Source organism: Otolemur garnettii, unplaced genomic scaffold, assembly GCF_000181295.1.
Source record: "Otolemur garnettii isolate 467f Iridium unplaced genomic scaffold, OtoGar3 scaffold00146, whole genome shotgun sequence".
In the NCBI taxonomy this organism is placed as follows: domain Eukaryota; kingdom Metazoa; phylum Chordata; class Mammalia; order Primates; family Galagidae; genus Otolemur; species Otolemur garnettii.
Genome location: NW_003852541.1, coordinates 1,113,528 through 1,133,742, shown reverse-complemented (window position 1 = coordinate 1,133,742; position 20,215 = coordinate 1,113,528). Strand labels below are relative to the sequence as shown.

General features: G+C 51.7%; 1 protein-coding gene across 1 annotated transcript in view; it reads right to left on the bottom strand.

Moving 5' to 3' along the window:
- Positions 1–20,215, bottom strand: part of SORCS2 (sortilin related VPS10 domain containing receptor 2) — a gene marked incomplete at its 5' end in the record, with an annotated part of 551,249 nt that overhangs the window by 57,041 nt on the left and 473,993 nt on the right. The window contains 4 exons of the mRNA XM_012810961.1: positions 7,350–7,439; positions 11,562–11,680; positions 14,477–14,541; positions 19,825–19,898. Of these exons, the coding sequence (XP_012666415.1) occupies positions 7,350–7,439; positions 11,562–11,680; positions 14,477–14,541; positions 19,825–19,898 (348 nt within the window). The remainder of the gene's footprint in view (positions 1–7,349; positions 7,440–11,561; positions 11,681–14,476; positions 14,542–19,824; positions 19,899–20,215) is intronic.

Below are 20,215 nucleotides of genomic sequence, written 5' to 3'. Positions count from 1 at the left end.
GGCAGTTCTGTTTTTAGTTTTTCACTGCTCTCCACAGTGGCTGCCCTAATTTACACTCCTGCCAACAGTGCCCAGGGCTCCCTTTCTCCACATCCTTACCTGCGTTTGTTCCAGTCTTTCTAATAAATGCCATTTTAACTGGGGTGAGATGGTATCTCATTGTGGCTTTGATTTGCATTCTCTGGTAACTAATGATGTTAAGCATTCTTTCATGTATCTGTTGGCCATTTGTATGTCTTCTTTTGAGAAATGTCTATAGAGATATTTTACCCATTTTTAATTTAATTTAATTTTGTTTTGTTTTTAGACAGGGCCTTGCTCTGTTGCCCAGGCTAGAGTGCAGTGGTGTCATCATAGCTCACAGCAGCCTCAAGGTCTTGAACTCAAGTGATCCTCCTGCCTCAGCCTCCCTACTAGCTGGGACTAGAGGCACACGCTCTGCCCAATTTTAATCAGATTATTAGATTTCTTTTTTCCTATTTAGTTACTGGACCTCCTTCCTTGCTAGAAGGAAACACCAAGGTTCCAATATTATTAGGTACAATTAGGTTTGCTTATAAGTAACAAAAACAGGCAGAAAAAAAGGCAACTGAAATAAGATCGATAAATATAGAATTATATTATTAAAATATAATTATACATTCTAATTATTAATCATTTGTCAGATGGGTAGTTTGCAAATATTTTCTCCCCATTCTGAGGATAGAAGAGACCTAATATTAATATTTTAAAATGTTTCTGTTTGGGCTTTTTCCCAGTGTGATTCATATTTTTTATGTACAGTTTATAGCTTGCTCTTTCACATTATATGAGGAGTATTTTCCTCTGCCATTAAAGTTACCTACAAACACTACTTTTAATGACTGCATGATATTCTACTTTGTGGACACACTATATTTCACTAAGCCATTTCCCAACTGGTAAACATTTAGTGTTTTCAACATTATTGCAAGACAGTTGCGGACATTCCTAGACATAGATGTCTGCTTTTCTGGTTATTTCCTCACCTATGATCCCAAGAAGGGAAATCACTGCAGTGGAGTTAGGAACATTTTGAAAACTCATGTTACTTGTTAAATTGCTGTCCTGAAAGTTTTTATTAATTTCTTCCCCAGCAGCAGGGTTAGAGGCCCTCATTTCATGTTACATGTGCTAATATTGGGAATGGCCTTTTAAACATACTTGCTGATTGGGCGGGGCCTGTGGCTCAATCGGTAGGGCGCCAGCCCCAGATACTGAGGGTGGCCGGTTCAAATCCGGCCCGGCCAAACTGCAACAAAAAATAGCCAGGTGTTGTGGTGGGCACCTGTGGTCTCAGCTACTTGGGAGGCTGAGGCAAGAAAATCGTCTAAGCCCAAGAGCTGGAGGTTGCTGTGAGCTCTGATGCCACAGCACTCTACCAAGGTGACAAAGTGAGACTCTGTCTCTAAAACAACTTGCTGATTACAGAGTCACAAATAATAGGAAGTTTTTGCTTATTGTTACATTTATTTTTTTCTATTTATTTGAGAAAAGAAACAAACTTTTCTGGCATCATTTTTAAACAGAAGACGTAAGCAGCATTCATATATATGTATATGTGATTGTGTATCATTGTATGGCTGGAGAAGTATGTGGAAGCAAACACCAAGGGTGCCAGTATTTGTTACCAGGTCAAACTAAGTTTGCAAAAAAGGCAACTGAAATCAGATGGCAGCTCATTTCTCTCCTATGTAAAAGGAGCCTGGAAGTGGACAGTCTAGTGTGGATGTGCCACAAAGGACACCAGAGGCTCCTTCCAGGTCACCACTCCCTGTCCCAGGATGTGGCCCTTGTCCTCATGGTCCGAGATGAGTGCTGTCACTCAAGCATCATACTGATATGCGAGGCCAAGAGAGGAGGTGAACAAGGGAGCCTTTTAACAGAGGGCTCCATGGAGTTGCACAGGGCAATTCCATTAGCATCTCATTGGCCAGACCAGGGGTCCTCAAACTTTGTAAACAGGGAGCCAGTTCACTGTCCCTCAGATAGTTGGAAGGCTGGACTGTGGGCCCCGGGACGAGTCGGCTGCTACACAGGATAGGCAGCGGTGGCAAAAACACCCGGTAGGCCGGACAATTGTCCTAGGCAGGCTGCATGTGGCCCACGGGCCATAGTTTGAGGATGCCTGGGCCAGATGGGAAGCTGGGAAATGCAGCCTTTCAGTGGCAAACAAGGTACAAGCTAAAGTTTGATGTAGGTTAAACTAGGATGAAGGGGCAGAAGTCTCCCAGTTTCCTAAGGGAAGCAAGGCAGGCAAAGAAAGGAGGAATAAAGAGGCAAGCAGGCGGAAACGGTATTATCCATGTATATAAAATTGTACATCATATTGTATTATACGATTATATATTATATTTAGACTATATTGCATTATAATACATACATATTGTTCTGTTAGTTGCAGAGAGTACATTTTGAAGGAGTAGTTTTGGAAAAGTTTAAAAACAGTAGTAACTGCAAAAAAGAATTTAAAAAATAAAAACAAAAAAAAAAACAGTAGTAGTAGACATGATGGGGGAAATTTCTGCATAGATGTTTATATAGAATTCATGGCATGCCCTTTTAGACAGCTATAGGAGCTGTGATGTCAAAATTGTTCCTGCACTTTGAAGCTGTCAGCTCACTGCGTGCTGGCCTTCAGCGCTCCTGACGAGCGGTCTGTGGATAGTCTTACTGAGTGTCGCTTGTATGTGACAAGTCACCTCTCTCTTGTGGCTTTCAAGATCCTCTCTTGGTCTCTGTCACTTCACAGGTTGACTGTGTGTCTTGGTGTGGGTCTCCCTGTGTTTATTCTGATTGGAGTTTGTTAACTTTTAGATACTTACACTCATATCTGTAATTAATTTGTGGACATTTTTAGCCATCATTTCTTCAAATGATCTCTCTGGTCCACCTCTCTTCTTTTCCTTCTGGAATCCCCACAATGCACCTGTTGATCTGCCTGATAATATCCAAAAGGTCCCTTCCACTCTAGTCACTTTTTTTTTTAATCTTTTTTTCCTGTTTCTTTGACTTGATAATTTCCATTGCCCTATCTTTAAGTTCCCCAATTCTTTCCTTTGACTTTCAAATGTGCTTTTGAATCCCTCTTGTGAACTTTTCAATTTTTCGGTTCCTTTTTATGTTTCTCATGGCTTTATTACCATTTCTGTTTTGTCCACATATCACTTTCGTATTCTGTCCGCGCCTCCCTTTAGTTCCTGGGTCATCCTTGAGACAGTGCGTCACAGCATTGTCTGGCAGGCCTGCCACCTGGTCTTTCTCAGGGAAGGTTTCTGCTGATTTTGTTTCCTTGGAATGCATCCTACCTACCTGTTTCTTTGTGTGCCTTATAACTTCTTTTATATTAAAAACTGAACCATGGTAACTCTGACAATTAGATTGCCCCTTTTCTGCAGAGCTTGCCCTCTTCGGCTTTGATTTTTGGTTGCTGTAGGTTGTCTCTGTACCAAGGGTCGCCTGACATGTAAACTGGAGGTCTGAGGTCTTTTCTGAGCTGCACTTTCCCTTGGGCACACATGGTGGCTTTCTCAGTCCTCCCACATAAAGTAGAACCTCCGCAGTTGACCACTTCCCTTCACTGACCACCTCCTTAAGCTGACCCAATTACACATGTACTCGATGGAAGTTCCTTATGGTGACCAACCCTGTATGTTGAGTGGTACAGTCCTTTGGGTGGTCAACTTGCAGAGGTTCTACTGTATGTGGTTGCTTTTAAGGCACAGTCCTTCAGTGTCTGGCTCCCAAAGGGGAAATTAAAAAGGGGAAATATAGGCTCCAGTCCTTTAAAGCCCCTGGAAGCCACTTCAGGTAGTGGTGGTTGTGACGACGGGTGCCCACCTGGGTGTCTCCACCTCCACAATCAGATGAGAAGCAATCAGCAATCATAGCACAGACCCAGTACTTGCAGGACGAGGTTCTCACTGCCCACCTGGCTCCTGCAAGCTGTGTGCAGGCTGCCCCAGAAACATGGCACACGTGCCTGTCACAGGGCAAGGAGTGGGGGTGGGTTGCTTTCACCAGGCTAAGAGCTATAATTTTTTAGACAGCTACAGGAGCTGTGATGTCAAAATTAACCTTGATATACCATCCAGGCCTTCACTGCAGGCCTTCGAATAGACTTCAGAGTTCCAGAATAGTTGCAGGGGAGAGATTCTGCAGTTGGATTGCTGTCTAGGAGGGGAGCTGGCTTCCTCCTCTGCCATATTCCCTGGGGTCACTCCCTCCTTTATTCTTACTGGTCTGTGAATACTAATTTACTTTAGATACATTTCTTCCAAATACAGGAATATTTTACTTTAAGTTTGCATTTACCCATCTTATGCACGTTTTTATAGAACTGATAATTATTTAGATTTTTCTTCTCATGTGTTTACAGATTTGACCTATATTTTCCCTCTGTTAAACCTTTTTAGATAAAATCATTATAAGTAAACAAGTCAAACAAAGGATATCAATAAATATAAGAAATGTTGTTTACCCTTCATAGTTTTCACAGATAGGTAAATTAAAACAGCAGAATGGCATCATTTATATCCTTTAACATAGAAAAAAATAGAAAAAAATGATAAAACACAAAATCTGACAAGGCTGTGTTAAAACTGATCTGGTCTAACTTTGTTGGCGGTAGGGTGGAACTCTTCTAGAAAGCAACTAAGCTACACAAATATTTATATCCTTTGTCTCAAAGTTCTTCCAAGACTTTAACAAAATTAAAAAGAAACACCTGCAGGCACAAATACATTCATTGCAGTGCTGTTTATAATTATGAAAAATGGAAACAACCCAAACGTCCAAATAAGAAGAGCATGGCTTAGCCAAACGAGGTACGGTCTTCTCAAGGGAAAGTTCTGAGGCATTTAGGCTGGACACCAGTCCAGAACAAGTCTCAGGCTGCACAGTCCTGTGAGAGCAGGCTGCAGGGGGAGTACCTGCTTGTGATGAGGCTACATGAAAGTCACCTCGGCACATGGCCAAGGACTGTGGGGTGGGGGACATGAGCAGGGACAGAGGAGATGAGAGAGGGAAGTTTATGAGTGAGCCCCCTATGGCTCCAATTTCTATTGTTTTCACAATGTTACTCAGGCAATTAAAAAAAGAAAAAGAAAACAAGCTGGGGATGGCTTAGGGGTAGGAAACAAGCAAGAGTTACAAGTTCACTGTAAAACAACAAAATCTGATTAGAAAACTCCACCAGCCAGTTCTGCAAGTTGATGATGAGAAACCCTGGGTTGGTTGGGGTGCTCTCCTGAACTGGGTGAAGCTCTCAGCAGCACAAGCTGTGGTCCGGAAGACCCCACAGGACTCTGGGGTCCCTGTTTCCTGGAGAGCAATCCGACTCTCACATCATCCTCAACTGCCTATCACTGGTCCTGGGCATGGACCCCTGAGCCAGGACCCTGAGAGTCATTGCAAAGGCCACCTGCTCTGGACCCATCCCTGGTCTTCCCTGGAGACTGAATGACATGAGGCCGTGTCTGTCATTTCTGTTGCCCACATGAGACACTGGGATGAATCTTTTGTTAGAGCCTCACGATTCTTTTCATTGACCTCCAGTGTCCATAGAAATGGGGGGAGAAGGCAGCTCATGTGAGATGCACACTGGTGCCGGCCTGCAGTGGGGGACATTGCATGACGCCTCCTACAAAGCTCACTGCCGACTCTGAGAAACACACTGTGACATCGCGTTGGCAGACAGGGATGCCATCACTCAAAGTCACAGACATCCTGACTTGCAGCCATACGCTCTAGTGAGGGAACGATCTGACCTCTGGTCCAGCTACTCCCACACCCATTGCCAGAAGGGGATGGGAAGGACCCTAGTGTGGGCTCGAATCCCAGCTGTGTGCACCTCCCTTTACAAAGCAGGAGGGTCCTGATGGCACAGCCGAGGGAAAGCCTCTCATGTGCTGAAACAGTCCCTCATCCCCAGGGATGCCAACTCCCTTCGCCTGAAACAAAACCATTAGCTTTCAATTTGCTCAGCCAAGCCTGAAGTTAATCTAGAAAATTTGCTCCATTTTTTTTCTTTTCCTTTCTATTAATTCCTTTTCCTTTTTGTTTTTTAGGAGAAGTTTTAAGAAGGCCTCCTGGACTTTTCCTATCTCTGGTGCAGGAGAGGTCTGCTCATGTGCCAAGGACTTTACAACAATCCACAGTCCACAGGCTTGGAGAACCCAGTGCCGTGGTGTCCTCTCCTCCACCCACACTGCCCCTGAAGCCTTTGCTCATGTTCAGCCCTCCATGGAACTGCTTCTCCCCTACACGTCCCAAAGCCACTCTGTTCCCTTTGGGCTTCAGATGAAATGTCCCCTCCAGGAGACATAGACCCTACAGCAGCCACACTCCACTCGTATGCACACACTTGTCCTCCATTACTCTCCGCCTCTCTTCCCCTTCACAGCACGGTCACAGCTTGTGCTTATTTCATAGTCGTTCTGTCTCCTTGATCTTCTGCTGTTCCCCTCACCCCGATCCTCAGCTGGAGCATCACCTCACAGCAGTTTCTGGGTTATATTCGGTGCTCAGGAAATATGTGTGGAGGCAGGGGCGGCTCAGTCTGTGTTTCTAAATTATGCATGTGGGACAGCAATGTGTAAAGCACAGCCTTGGAATGTTCCCTGGCAGGGAATGCGGCATGGGGTGGGGCTGACTCCCTCGGGCCTGGGTTTGAGACCTGCTTTTGTGTCTAACTAGCTGTGTGATCTCAAACTTCTATCACCCACCTCTGTAAAGTGGGAGTAACACATGAGCAGGGTTAGGAGGGTGGAGCTCAAGGGCAAGGCCGGGGCCGGGTTGGGACAGATCTACCCCAAGATACCCCTTGCCCAGGCTACCTAACGTTACCCCTTGCCCAGGGACCTAACATTAATTAAACACCCACTTTGTGCCAGGCACCATACTAGGCAGCTGGAATGAAGAGATGTATGAAACAGAAACAGAAATGGTCCCCACCCCTGGCAATACTGGCTGAGAGGAGGAGACAGGGACAGAAGCAGGGTCCCAGCACCCTGGGCGTCAGAAAGAAGGGTGGGATGAGAACAGAAAACTAAAGCCCAAACCAGCTTGCAGGGGCAGAGGTGAGTGACGCTTCTCCTGAAGTCATAAGTGCAAGAGTTCTGGAGAAGACAAACCAGGCAAAGGGCAGGGCTTGGCAGAGGCCCTACCACAGGTGGAGGCTGGCAGGGGCTGCGTCGGCTGGAATGGAGAGTGTTCAGAGGAGCATGGCCACCCTTGTTCTGGGCCCTTCTGACCTGGGACCACTGAGCACCTCCACACCGTAGGTGTGGGATCTGGCCACAGGGCCGGGTTGCATGGGGAGCCACTCTTACCTTTGGCAATGCATACTTGGGCAGCTTCATCAGTACAAACTTGTTGCGGCGATAGGAGACGTAGTATTTGGTTCGATTTGCCGACGTTGCCTAATGGGAGGGAAGAAACACATTCAAAGGGGCTTACTTTCCTGTCAAGTCAGATTCTCATGAATGAAAACCACACGTTGCATTCAGCTGGTGAAGATGCCCTTTAACTTTTACCTCTTCTGCTTGAAATGGACAGGCTCCTATTCATCTTTCGAAGCCCCATAGGAAAGGCCTTTCCTCCAGGAAGTCTTCCTCCACTTCCTACAGTTAGAACTAAGCTCTCTTCCCACGCTCTCAGGGCCTTACTCCCCTACATCCAAGGTATGGAACACAATGGACTAAGTTCTGTTCCCCAGATCTTTTAAAAAGGGCACTTTGGTGAGTCACTGGGTGGAAGAGGAGACAGGCCAAAGATAAATTCAAGTCACAAAAAGTGACGACCAAACCACTAGGTATCATAAGCAAAGCCAGAGATAACACTTCCTGAGCACTGCCACGTGACCGGGGGGCTTTACCCTGGACAGTTCATTTGACCCCATAATAAACAGGGGAAATGGTGGCACAGAGCTCAGAACAACTTGTCTCCTAGGTAGTAGAAGAGCCAGGAGAAGAGAGGCCTCTGCTCTCCAGGGGACAAGGGAAGGAGTAGGGGCTGGCTAGAGGGAGCGGAGAGGGTGGAGGCTCCCGAGGGGACAGTTTCCTGCAGCTGCCAAGTCTCACTGTGTGTGTGTGTTGTGAGTGTGACTGTGTGCCTTTCACGTGTGTTCTCTATGTGCGTCATGTGGTCATGTGTCCTGTGCACGTGTGTGTGGGTCATATAGGAATGCGTGTGTGCACGTGTGTGTCCTGTGTGTGTGTGAGTGTGTGCACAAGGCAGCATGGTGCAGTGTGTAAGAGCACAGGCACAGTCTGGGTTCAGATTCTAGCTCTGGCCCCTACGTACATATAAGCCATGGTGAGTGAAATGGGATGAGAGTGTCAGAGCCCGCCTGATGAGTAGTGGCAGGGACTAGCGTCTGGGACGTCAATTCCCCATAGGAATCACAAGGGTGTTGCATGTGGTGACTGTTGCACACCAGCAAATACACAGCAGCCCCTACCACAGGCCAACTGCAGGCTGTTGTTTGTGACAAGGCTTCTCTGAAAAATTCTACCTGTGAAGGCAGGGACTGTGAGGTCTTGGGGTGGTCTGGCCCTCTGTGGCTCCTGAGCAAGCAGTGCTATGATGCTGGACACACTGGGGACCTGAGAGCTCAGAGAAAGAGGTGCGGGAGGACGGCAGGCTTCCTGGAGGTGGCAGTGCTGCAGCTTGGGGGTTCAGGGGGATGCAGAAGACAGTGGCTGGGAGGTCTCTGCCCCATCTCAGAGCCACGTCTGGTATGGGATGAGCTCCAGGGAGGCGGGAGGGCAAGACCAGGCTTGACCTGCCTCGACACCCTTCCAGATATTTGTGTCTCTGCAGAGGGCACTGGGAGACAGAGCAGATGCTTAGCAGTGAGGCAGCAACCAACTGGTGAGAGCAAGGCCGGGACGTTTAACTTAAGCAGTGTCACCTGTGGGATCTGGCAGGGCCTTTCCCTCAAAGCGAGCAGCTGACCCCTGCTGGGGGCCTTCCTCGTGGGAAGGGGTGGTCACACCTATTGTACAGATTAGTAAACAGGGGCCCAGAGGCGGGTCCGGGTCTGATGAATTGCTCCCTCCTGGGCTGGGCCACTCTCCCGCTGAGTAGCTTCAACAAAGGAGCTGGCTGAGCTGGCCAAGCTGGCCGAGCGAGAGCCATTCAGCACCTTGACTCCAGGACTTGTGGACAGGACATGGCTATGTCCAACGCTAGGACCTCCCCAGGCCCTCAGTGGCTTTGGGAAGGGCCCAAGTACCTCTGCTAGACCAGGGTCTTGCTGGATCCTCACATAGGCAGTAGCTACCTCCTCTCTGGGCCTGCCTGTACCAGGGCAGGGAGGGGGCCCCAGGCTTGCCCAGGGTGACCAGCTTATTGGTGGAGGGGCTGGACTCTGCTGACTCCCGAGACACTGCCCTTTCTGCCAGGGAAGGCTGAAGATGTGGCCGTGGGGAAAGGACAAAAGAGGAACCTGCTGTTCCCATCAGAAGGTGACTGGGGCCTCCCGCTCAGGCTCAAGGACAGGAGCGAGGAGCCAGGTGCCTGCTTCACATCTGGGGGCCACTGGCCTCAGGAAGGGGAACTGCCCAGTTAGGAGCAGAGTATTCTGGAGGGTCATCTGGTAGGGCAATTAGTTTTTCTGAGCCTCAGTTGTTTTTTTTTGTTTTTTGTTATTAGAGACCCAGTCTCACTTTATCGCCCTCAGTAGAGTGCTGTGGCATCATAGCTCACAGCATCCTCCAACTCCTGAGTTTAGGCGATTGTCTTGCCTCAGCCTCCCGTCTGAGTCTCAGTTTTATCTTCAGTAAAATGGGGCTGATACAAATACATGAAAGCCCATGATAAGGCCATTTGTTTATGGGCATCTGTCACAGAGAGGGGGCTTGAGAGACACACTATCATAGAAGCTGGGAGGATGGACCAGGTGACCACAGGGCATCTCCCCTCTAAGACAGATACAGCAGGGCTATCCAGCACCAGTATCTGTTTCCAGCAACAGAAACACCCTTTAGGACAGAGGCACAGTGGGTCTGAGAATCATAGAGGCCATAGGTCCTTGCTGCCACAGAGCAGGAGCAATAGTCCCTGGACCCCCAGCGCTGCCCCTGGTGGGCAGTTTCACAGGCCGTGACACTCAGACTCACTTCCTGTGCATTAGTGGGGAGGAAGGGCTGGGTGGGCAAGGCTGCTCCAGCTTAGCCCAGGCTCATGGGTCTGCTGAAGACCAAGACAGAAGGAGGCCCATGGTGGGGGTTAGGAAAAGCTTTTCCCTGCAGTTATTGAGAAAGATGGAAACTAGGACAGAAACTGGACAGACCCAGTGGCCCCTATGGCCATGCCACACGCAAGCATTGAGCCTGTTGTTGTTAGAGTTGTTCCCCCTCACTGAACAGAGGAGTGACCCCATCTGCTCAGCCATGGGTGTGCTCCTGGGGTCTCAGGCTGGAGGCTCTGACAGGCCAGACCATCCAATGTCTGGAAACCGCTCCGCACAGCACATGGTCGCCAGCAGAGTTGACACTGTCTTTGCTCTGATGCTCAGTGGATACTTGCAGAAACCCAGTGCTGGGAGAACAGGTAGGGAGTGCAGACCTGAACCAGCCCCAGACTGCCTGCATCTGGTGCAGGGCCAGCAGCGGTCAACAGTGAAGAATGACACACAGGGCCTGGGCTGTGACAGGGAAAGCACCAGCTGGAAATGCTCCCAGGAGGCAGCCTGTGGCCTGAGGTGGAGGCAGAGGTCAGGCACGACTTCCTGGAGGAGGTGGCGGGTGATTATTTTAGAGAAGGAGCAGGAATTAGGTAGTGAGGGGGGTGCAGGCATCCAGGCGCAGGAAACACAGGCAGATGCCGAGGGGCTGGACACGGGCAGGGCTGCAGGTCAGGGCTGGGTGCTGGTAGGAGCCTCAGTCTGGCCAGCTCTAATGGGGGCCAGAATGCCCACTGCCTGGTCCAGGCTTAAACTTGGCATATGCCAAGTATGGCGGGAGGAGCAGGTAGGGAAGTTGGGGACCACTGAGGGCCTTCTGGGGAGGGAGCACCCAGCAGTCACCCTCGAGGGGTTTTCTCAGTGGGGAATTTGGATTTGTCTCACGGGGTCCCAGAGAACAGAGCAGGGACCAGCAGACGGGAGTCAGAGGAAGCAGTCTGGGGGCCAGAAGGAACTAATGACTTGAGCAGTCCAGGAGAGGGCCAGGCTGTTTTGGGAGGGGGTGAACTCCTCCTCTCTGGAGGTGATCAAGAAACTGTGTGACTAGTTGTTGACTAGAGTTCCTGAATCAGCACAGACCACGTGGGTGCCAAGGGTAGTCCCACTAAATGGGGACAAATGGGCTTAGGTTTGGGACACCTGTGGTGGGGAAGTTGCCGGCAGAGGGAGGTGGAGCTGGCAGCATCCCTGAGATGCTGTGCTAGTGAGTGGGGGCTGTGGGAATACCTACTGCCAAGTCACACTTGAAAGTAAAACAGCAATTTTATCACCTCCCTCTGAGCGACTCCATTTCCCCTGAGTGCTTACCATGTCACCCCTTGCCAATTTCCAGAAGCCCCAGAAGCAACCTCACCTTAAAGAAGATGTAATCATCCTGCACGGTCAGAGAGCCGTGGTCAATGGGGTCTGCAAACGGGGCAGTCAGCGCCTTCTCAGAGCAGTTGTGGATCTGGCAGGTGATGTACCGAAAGCCTACAGGACAGAAGCCCAGCCCGTTCAAGCTGCAGCCACAGAGGGGGTGGGACACAGCCTAAAACAACACATTCTAACACCTTTGCTGTTGGCTTTGAGGGTCTAGATTATAGGGCTGACCCTGCGACAATATCCACTGCTGAGCAGGGCCACTCTGGCCCAGGTGCACTCTGAGATGAGTCCTCTGACCACAGGCAGGAGTTGGTGACCATCATCAGAGGGAGGGTCAGTGGGGGCAGCTCACAGTGCCCCCACATGGCTGGCTCCCCACATGACTGCCTCCTGGAGTTCCTGACCAGGGGCAGAGATGGGTGGGGACTCACATGGTCCTCCCCCCTCTAACTTTAAGTAAATGCTTCTGCCCTTTTCCAGATATTTACAGCTGAGCAAAATCAAATGCAGGCTTTACCTGCTGGCTGCTGTGTTTCCAGCAAGTGCTTCTGTTTCCCCAGCATTTCGGTGCTCTGACTAATTGACAGGGTGGGGCTGGAGCTCTGGTGCCTTAAGGAAGCTCTTCTTTCCAGTTTGTGAGCCAAAGGAGGGATTTAATCACAGGGACCAAAGTCTAGGACACCAAAGGAAGGACACTGAGCCCACAGAACCTTTTGGTGGCCTGGCAGTGTGAAGAGTGGTTAGAAGTGGGGGCTTAGGGACCAGGTGCATAATTCTAACTCTGCAGTTTACAGTGGGGTGGGCTCAGCTTCTGGTTCCTCTGCCTCATAATGGGATATATCTATCCCCCAGGATGTCAGGAGGAGCCTGCCAGACAGTGGCACCCAATAGGCATGACACTGGCCATGGCCATGCCACTGCCAAGCCCCTCCCATACCATGTCTATGTTCTATTTAATGGCTGGTCACCCCCATGCTCAAAGCCTGAATTTCCCACAGTGGATCTGCCTGGCTGGAGTCCTGGTGGGGAGCCTCACTCAGGGCCAGACTGAGTCGGCACCCACAGACTCACCCACTCACGCATCCAGGCCCTCATCACTCACCCCACCATGGTCAGGCTCTCACTCTCCCAGGCCCTGTGCTGACAAGATATGTGAAAGTTGTGTGCTGGGTACAAAGTCCTGACCTAGCCTTGGTCAATTTCTGTGGTGTAAACACTCCATGTGGCCTGATGAGCTGCCTGGATGGAGTTACTGGGATGAAAAATTGGCACCAGGGGCCTGTGCCAGCTGCTGCTCTGGAGAGAGGCAGACTGGCCACAGTCACATGGTGGAGGGAGGGTAGGAGTGTCTTTGAGTCTCTGGCACATGTTATTTTGTGACGTTTTGCACCATGGTCTATAGGAGGTGGTGGTTCTTACACCTGGCTCAGAGCTTATTCATTTATTTAGCAACCCTGCTGGGGACACAGAGGCAAATCAATAGCCCACCTAATACTCCAAGGGTTCCAGGACCCAGGGACTATGCTGAGCTGAGATGGGGGAGCCCAGAGCAGGGCCTGGAAGGGTGGGTGGGAACAAGGGGAAGGAACCCAGGATGGGAAGGTTGAGGGGAGCATTCCCAGCAGGGGTGAGGAGAGCTGTGAGCTCATCTAGGGAATGACCTGAGTGGGCCAGGCTGACCAGAGGGGAGTGTCAGAGGGACAGGTAGAGGGACCCCAGGCCCTGAGTGCTGGGCCACCATGCTTGACCAGACTTTATGCCCATGGGACTCCTGGGCTGGGGAGGCCAGGGCAGGGAGGTTCCAGTTTTGGAGGAGGCCCCATTCCTCGGCAAGTCAGTCCTGGGGCCCCTCACATAGGGATTGCAGCTGCTGGGAAGAGGCCCTTCCTCTCTGGGGGCAGCTATGGGAACTGCGGGGGGTGGGGGTGGGGGAGCAGTTCTGAGGCCTGCTTCCTCAGGCCCCGCAGGTTGGGGCCTGTTTATCCTGTTGGTGGAAGGCCGGGGTATCACTAAGACAAGGAGTTGCCCCCACGCTGCCTGCGAGGGCTGGGGATTCTGAGTTTGGTGAAGGCTCGGGAGGATGGGGGGATGCCGGGCTGGGGCCTGTGACCCCACACAAACCTGGACCTTCTCTGAGCTTTGTTCTCCTGGTTATCAAAATGGAAACTATAAGACCACCTGCCCCACCTGCCAGCAGCATGTCAGGGCTCAGTAAAGAAAGAGCTGGGGTTTAGACGTGGCAAGTGGCTATCACCCACCCTCCAGCAGGCTCTGTCCACTGGGAATCCACCCGTGACGGCCCCATGCTGAATGAGGTGCATTTACTCATTTACTATCATTATCCCATTTTATAGCTGAGCAGACTTTGGTAGGTTGCCCAGGATCCCACAGTAGGCCAGTGGCTGGTCACAGATGCCAGCACTTCTCTGCTAATGAGACTGGACCCTGCCTGTCACAAGTCTGGCCCTCACAGGTTGTCCTCAGAGGACGTTCTGTGCAGGGGACACCTCCCACTTATCACTACACCTTCCATCCTCCCAGCACAGGCTCTGGGCTCTCTGTGACACCAGCTGGCTGGGTCAGTGTGCCCAGGCTCCTGTCCCTCCCTTGCCCCTCTATGTGCCCAGCAGTGGAGTGGGGGCAGGGTGAGTGGGAAGCCCTCAGGGGTGAGTAGGGTCTGGACAAATTGACCTCTTAATAGGTTTTTCCCCTGGAGCAGAGCCCTTGACTTCAATATCCCTGGCTGGAAAATAAGCACATTTAAAATTATGCTACATCATAACACAGTGAGGTCAGCTTAACAGGGCAAGCTGCGAGGATGCACGATGAAACACAGCACTGCCAAGCCATGCTGGAGACAAGGGGACTCAGGGACACCTAGTGCCCACACCCTGCTAGGCTCACCTCCTCCAATGTCCTGGGCCTCCATGTGGACCAAGTCGGGATCAGTGTCCACCCCAGACACAGCCCTGGAAGAGAAGACCGAGGTTGGTGCTGGAAACAGAGTTGCTGTACCCATGGCTGCTCCTGTATCCCAGGTGGCCACGTGGCTGCTTCTGCTCTGTGGGTCCTGGGGACACTGTCTCCCCAAAAGACAGAGCCTCTGCTTCTCCCTTATGGCGAAGCTGGCATCCTTCCAGTCACGATACTGTTTATGAAAACTTTGTCTTTCACAGCTTTTGTTTTTGATCATCAAAAAGCATCTCAGGAGGCAGACAGGCCTGGGGCTGCCACCCTAGTTCTGTAAATAAAGAAACTTAGGCTCAGAGGTACAAAGTTGCACAGCTCTAAGTGGCTGAGCAGGATGCGAGCCAGGACCCGCCTCCGGGCTCCTGCTCTGCCTCTTACCTCACTGCTCAGTGGTCTCCCCGCATTGAGCAGCTCTGTGCTGCCCCCAGGGACTCGCCCCAGTCCTCCTGGGGGTGAAGACTCTGGGGAGAGGAGGGCACCTCCTCCCACAGCACTGGACAGCGTGTCCCCTCCCCCGGGTTGGCCTGTACATTTCGAGGCAGATGCCTTCCTGTGCATTCACAGGCCAGGAAGGTTCTGTGACTTGTGGGGGTGACAAAGCATTTCATAGATAAAAACAGTGAGGCTGAGAAAGCTAAAGGCATTTGTCTTTTATCCCACAGAAACCTGGGGCTTCCTTCCTCCCTCCCCTCCTTTCTTCCTGGTGTTTGGCCTGAGCAGGGGGAGGAGGAGAAGTGGGGAGCAGATTTGGGGGATCTAGAGTTTCCATCAGTCTGCCCGACATACAGCCTGAGTGACCAAGCGGCCACTGAACACTCATGTCTGGAACGTAGGTGGCATTTAACACCAAGCCCTTGGAAAGGTTCACCTAGGGGACAGGTGGGCGTATCTTGAGGTACACAAAATAGTCTTCTGGCTGGGATACTCAAGAGTAGCTCTCTAAGCATCCCTCCTGCTGTGGCCTGGGCTGTCTCCAGACCTGCGTTCACTCACTTCCTGGAAGACAGATGAAGGGCACTGACCATCCTGCCTCTTTCATCCCTATGTCCTCAAGGCCAAGTAGATAGAGGTCACTGGGCAAGTGGTGGTGGAGGACTGCTCCATTGTGCTGGGGAGCTAAATGGCACTTACGATAACTCCTATCAGCTCTGAGCCCCACAGTTTAAAAGCACCTTCAAAGACATGAGTCCAACTCAGCTAACATGTGTGTCGGGCCAAGTGGCACAGAGCATGCTGTGACAAACCAGCCGAGTGTCCTACCTTCACAATATACAGTCAGGAGCTGCATGGGGACACTGGGTAGGGGCCTGGTTTGAGAGAGGGCTTCCAACCTGGGTTTGGACTGGCTGAGCTCCCTTTCTAGCTCTGTCATCCCTGTGCCATGGGGTTGTGAGCCGTCACGACAGCTGCCTGAGTCCAGGGTCCATGCCCACAGGGTGGTGTGATAACACCTGTCGCACCGAGTTTCTGCAAGGCTCTGAGCCTCTGGTGCCCTGTACGCAGGCCTGAGAAGAACAGAAGATGTGTGCTAGGGTCACAGCTCCATGGGCTGGTCCAGTGGGGAGGGTAGGAACGAGTCCAGCCTCAGCTGGCATGGGGCCTGGCACCCAGAAGGGGAGTGTATATTTTTGGAATGAAAGGAAACTTGGCTGGGATCACAGCCAGGGTTTCCCAAACCAAGCACAACCTCCTGGATTTTATTGCACCCGTGTGTCTATCTCCTGCTTTCCTTACACTGAAAACTGCCATGTGCTTTAGCCTCTTCTGAAGAGGAGTACCCAGAACTCATGGCTTTGAGAAGCTGGCCATGTTCCTTACCATATTCTTTCCAGCCAATGTGACTACTAAGGATCACTTACCCAACCCTTCTCAGGGACTCTTTGCCCAAGAGCAAATGGAGCCTGAGGATGAGGAAGCTGTATCTTGGATCACCAGTTACTGAGTGCCCAGGGCGGATGCCTCCCCGTAGCCCATGTGCAGGCCTCTGAGAAGTCCCAGGCAGAGTGCCTGGCCCCACGGCCCTACCCTCTTGACAGTCTCAACATCTCTCCCCACCTGCTTGGCCCAGAGCCCATTTGCTTCACCTCCTACAGGTACCTGGTTCACCCAGGTGGCCTGATATGAAACCAGAGGGACAGGGGAATTCCATAAGAGGATCTGAGCCATATAGGCACCCGTGGATATACGGCGTGACGGGAGCCAACTTCCCGAAGTCCATTTAGATTTCAAACCCTGGAGTGCCAGCATCAATCACTCTCACCCTAGGTAAAGAGCTCTCAACTGCAGGTGAAGTGTTGATTTAGGCTTCTGTGAATAGACCATTTATAAGCTCCCTGGAAGGGAGGTCTCCTGCTTGACACTTCTCTCTCTTCTGAATAAAGACAGACATTGTTCCCTTTACCAGGAGGCCCTCAGCCAGGCAGATGGAATTTCAGCTGACAATCCATCATCCCTAAAGTGGGCTAATGACACCTGGCCTGTCCCCCAGCTCACTCACCCCCTTGTTCATTTGCTCACTCACTCACTCATTCCCTCACTCTTTCATCACTCACTTATTCACTGACCCACTGATTCACAACACTTGCTCATTCATTACCCACTCATCCACTCACCACTCAGTCACGCATCACTCACTCACGAGTCACTCACTCACTCTCCACCTTTCACCCCATAAAGTTGATACCCTCGGACTCCTGCTCTGACCTCTTTCACAGGGCCGTCTCCCTGTGTGCCTGCGAGGCTGTGGGTGAGCACAGGTGCACGGGAGGCCTGGGCCTCGTGCCTGTCCCAGGGAGCCCTGGAAGACCACATGAGGCGGAGCCCAGTTCCCTGTAAGAAATGGCGCCTGAGACTGGAATGTCTTCTTGCTGGCTGAGATCTCCAAAGGTGGTCCCACGCTGGGAACTCTGCTTGGATAACAAGCCTAAGGATGAACCCCACCCCACCTCCGGCAAGCAGCCCTGGAGAAAGGGCAGAGCTCTGGGATGAGGGATTGATTTTCACTCCAATTATGTGGGGGCAGCTCTGGTGGCAGCAGCTCTGGCTGTGGTGGGAAGACCCCTCCTTCTCCTATCAGAGGCCTGGGCTCCCCTGTGTGCCCCACCTGGGGTGCGCACGGGGCTGATGGGAGAGAAATTTGGAGGCTTTTCTGTGGGTGAGCATGAAGCCAAGTGGGGAAGTGGACACAGGAGCCCCAGGTGAAGGGCAGGCAGCCAGACTACGGGGCAAAGCGGTCCATGGCAAGCCTGCTGGGCACAGTCAAACGAGGGTCACTGCACAGGGCTGCTGCTTAGAGGCAGTGAACAAGAACAAGAACAAGAACAAGAACAAGTGCTTCGTCCTCTGTGAGCCTCAGTTTCCCCCTCTGTAATGTGAGGGGAAGACAATCGTGGGCTGCTGTGGGGATTCCGTAGGACGATGCATTTAGACTCTCCACCCACAGCCAGGGGGCTCGTTAGCATTCAAAATGTGGCACCTGAGGGGTGGCTGCTGTTACAATTTTGTTCTGGCCATGGAGAGCCTAAGGGGAGGGTGAGGGCAAGTGCCCATGTGACCCTGAAGGCAGCAAGCAGCAGAGAGCACCTCAGGCTGCCCCTGCCCCCCTGGTAAGCCCAGTGTAATGAGCGTGCTTCGTAAACCGTTAACGAGTCCGAGCTTCAGACAGAACACGGGGCTTTGGCAATTCCCACTGTCAGTTCAAGGAGAAAGAGCTCTTTGGAAATGCTGTCAAAACAGCATTATTCACTGCTTACAACAGGGGGACCCCATCACCACTGCTGTCACCACATTCCAGGAGAGATCCCCGGGCCCTAGTGGCCAAGCGTCTGGTACGATTATCTCTTACATATAACAACTCTGAGCAATTTGAGAAACTTAGGGGAAGAAATAATTTGATTTGTCTGAGATAATAACATATTTGAATTATGGCCAATGGCCCTTTTAGCATCTGCAGGCCGGTTTCTCTCTCTGCCTGGAGGGGCCTCCATGAACCTGGCCAGCCCCGGGCCGCTGAACTCGGCCAATTCCTCAGACTGACACAGCTCCAAAATCCCACCTCCTTGCCCTGCTCACCACCTCTGGTGAGCCCTTGGGGGCCCAAGCATTCCCTCCCTGGGAGCACTGGCTCTTGGCAGCTGACAGCAGTGACAAGGCCAGTGATTGATGGCAGCACTCTGGTTTCTAATGAAGGAGTTGGACCCTCCATGGATAACCCATGAAGACATGGCCATCAGGTTCTCCCATGACCAAAAGCACATGTCTCAGGGCCAACGTTCCAGAAGAGACACCAAGATTTCCCTCAGCCTGTGCGTGTCACAGGAGCTAGTCCCCAGCTGTGCCTGGCTTGAAGTTGGATGTGAAGTGGGGGAGGGAAGGGAGCCCTGTCACGGGTCTTCCCTGCTGGAGAGACAGGGCTGCGGCTGGTGTGCAAGGCCTATGCAAGAGCTTTTTGCACAAATGAGATAAGGAAGAAAAAGAGCAGGGCTGGGTGTGTGTGTTTGTGCACAAGTAAGAGGGAGGTTGTGGGAAGAGCAAGCATCTCAGAAAGCAGGTTAGCCGGCAGAGTGCATGTGGTGGCCACAGTGGGCTCAGAGCCTGCTGCCACCTGGGACCTCAGCAAGCACTGGTCCTCCACCACCCTCAGCTACACCTCCAACCAATACTGCTTAGGGAAAGCAGAGTTTCCTCACTAGTGCCAGTGAGACAGAGGCCACCCCCAAAGGGTCCCATAAGACAGGAAATGAGGAGCTGACACCCGTGGCTCTGAACGCAGGGCTCAGCTTGGCCTTTGCCTGGGCTGGAAGTCCCCACCCCACCTGTACCCATACCCTGTCCCTGGCTTTGGTCCTCAGTAGGCTGGTCAGGGAGCATGTCTGGGGCGCCCCAGTGGGGGCTCAGCAGTGAGAGGGAGGCCAGGCATCATCAAGGTGGGGAGGGGGCACAGAGGTTGCACCAAAAGGCAGTACCACCCATAGGGGCAGCTATTCAGGGGCTGGGCCCGGACCTGGGTAGGAGGAGGGAAGTGCGTTGTGCCAGGCTTGTGCATATCAGTACCTCTTTCAACTGAGGAGGATCCAGCTGTGAGGGGTACAAATGTGGCCCAAGGGACACTAATCCCTGGAGCAGTTAGAATAGCTCTAGAGGGTGCAGGGGTGGGGAGAAAGGCAAGATGAGGTGGAAACTGCAAGCTGGGGGGTGGCTGGGAAGACAAAAGAGAGCTGCTGGCCCTTGGGGGCTGACCATGCCCTTGGGGCTCTCACAGTCCTAATGGGGAGTGCTCTCACCAGAACACGTGGTCTTTGGTCACTCGGTCCTGCAGAAGTGTCCACTTCTTCCCCAAGTCAGATGACATGTACAGCTTTAGAACAGAAGAAAGAGAAACAGAGGTTTGGTCATGCCTTTAGGAACAGTCGTTAACAGTCGTTGGCTAGACAGTGACTTCCCTGCTATGCTAAATTCCCCAGGGGGTGGGCCAGTCTCCTCTAACAGAAACATAGGGCCTGTGACCATGCTGTAGGTACCCACCAACCCATAAGAGTCTGAAGATCCGTGGGGAAGAGCCACTCCCACCCCCAGGCCAGCTGGTTCTCTAGGGGCCTCCCAGAAGAAGCATCTGAGCCTTGATGAATGGCAGGGGCATTACAATACCTGTGTATATGGGGTGTCTAGGAGAAG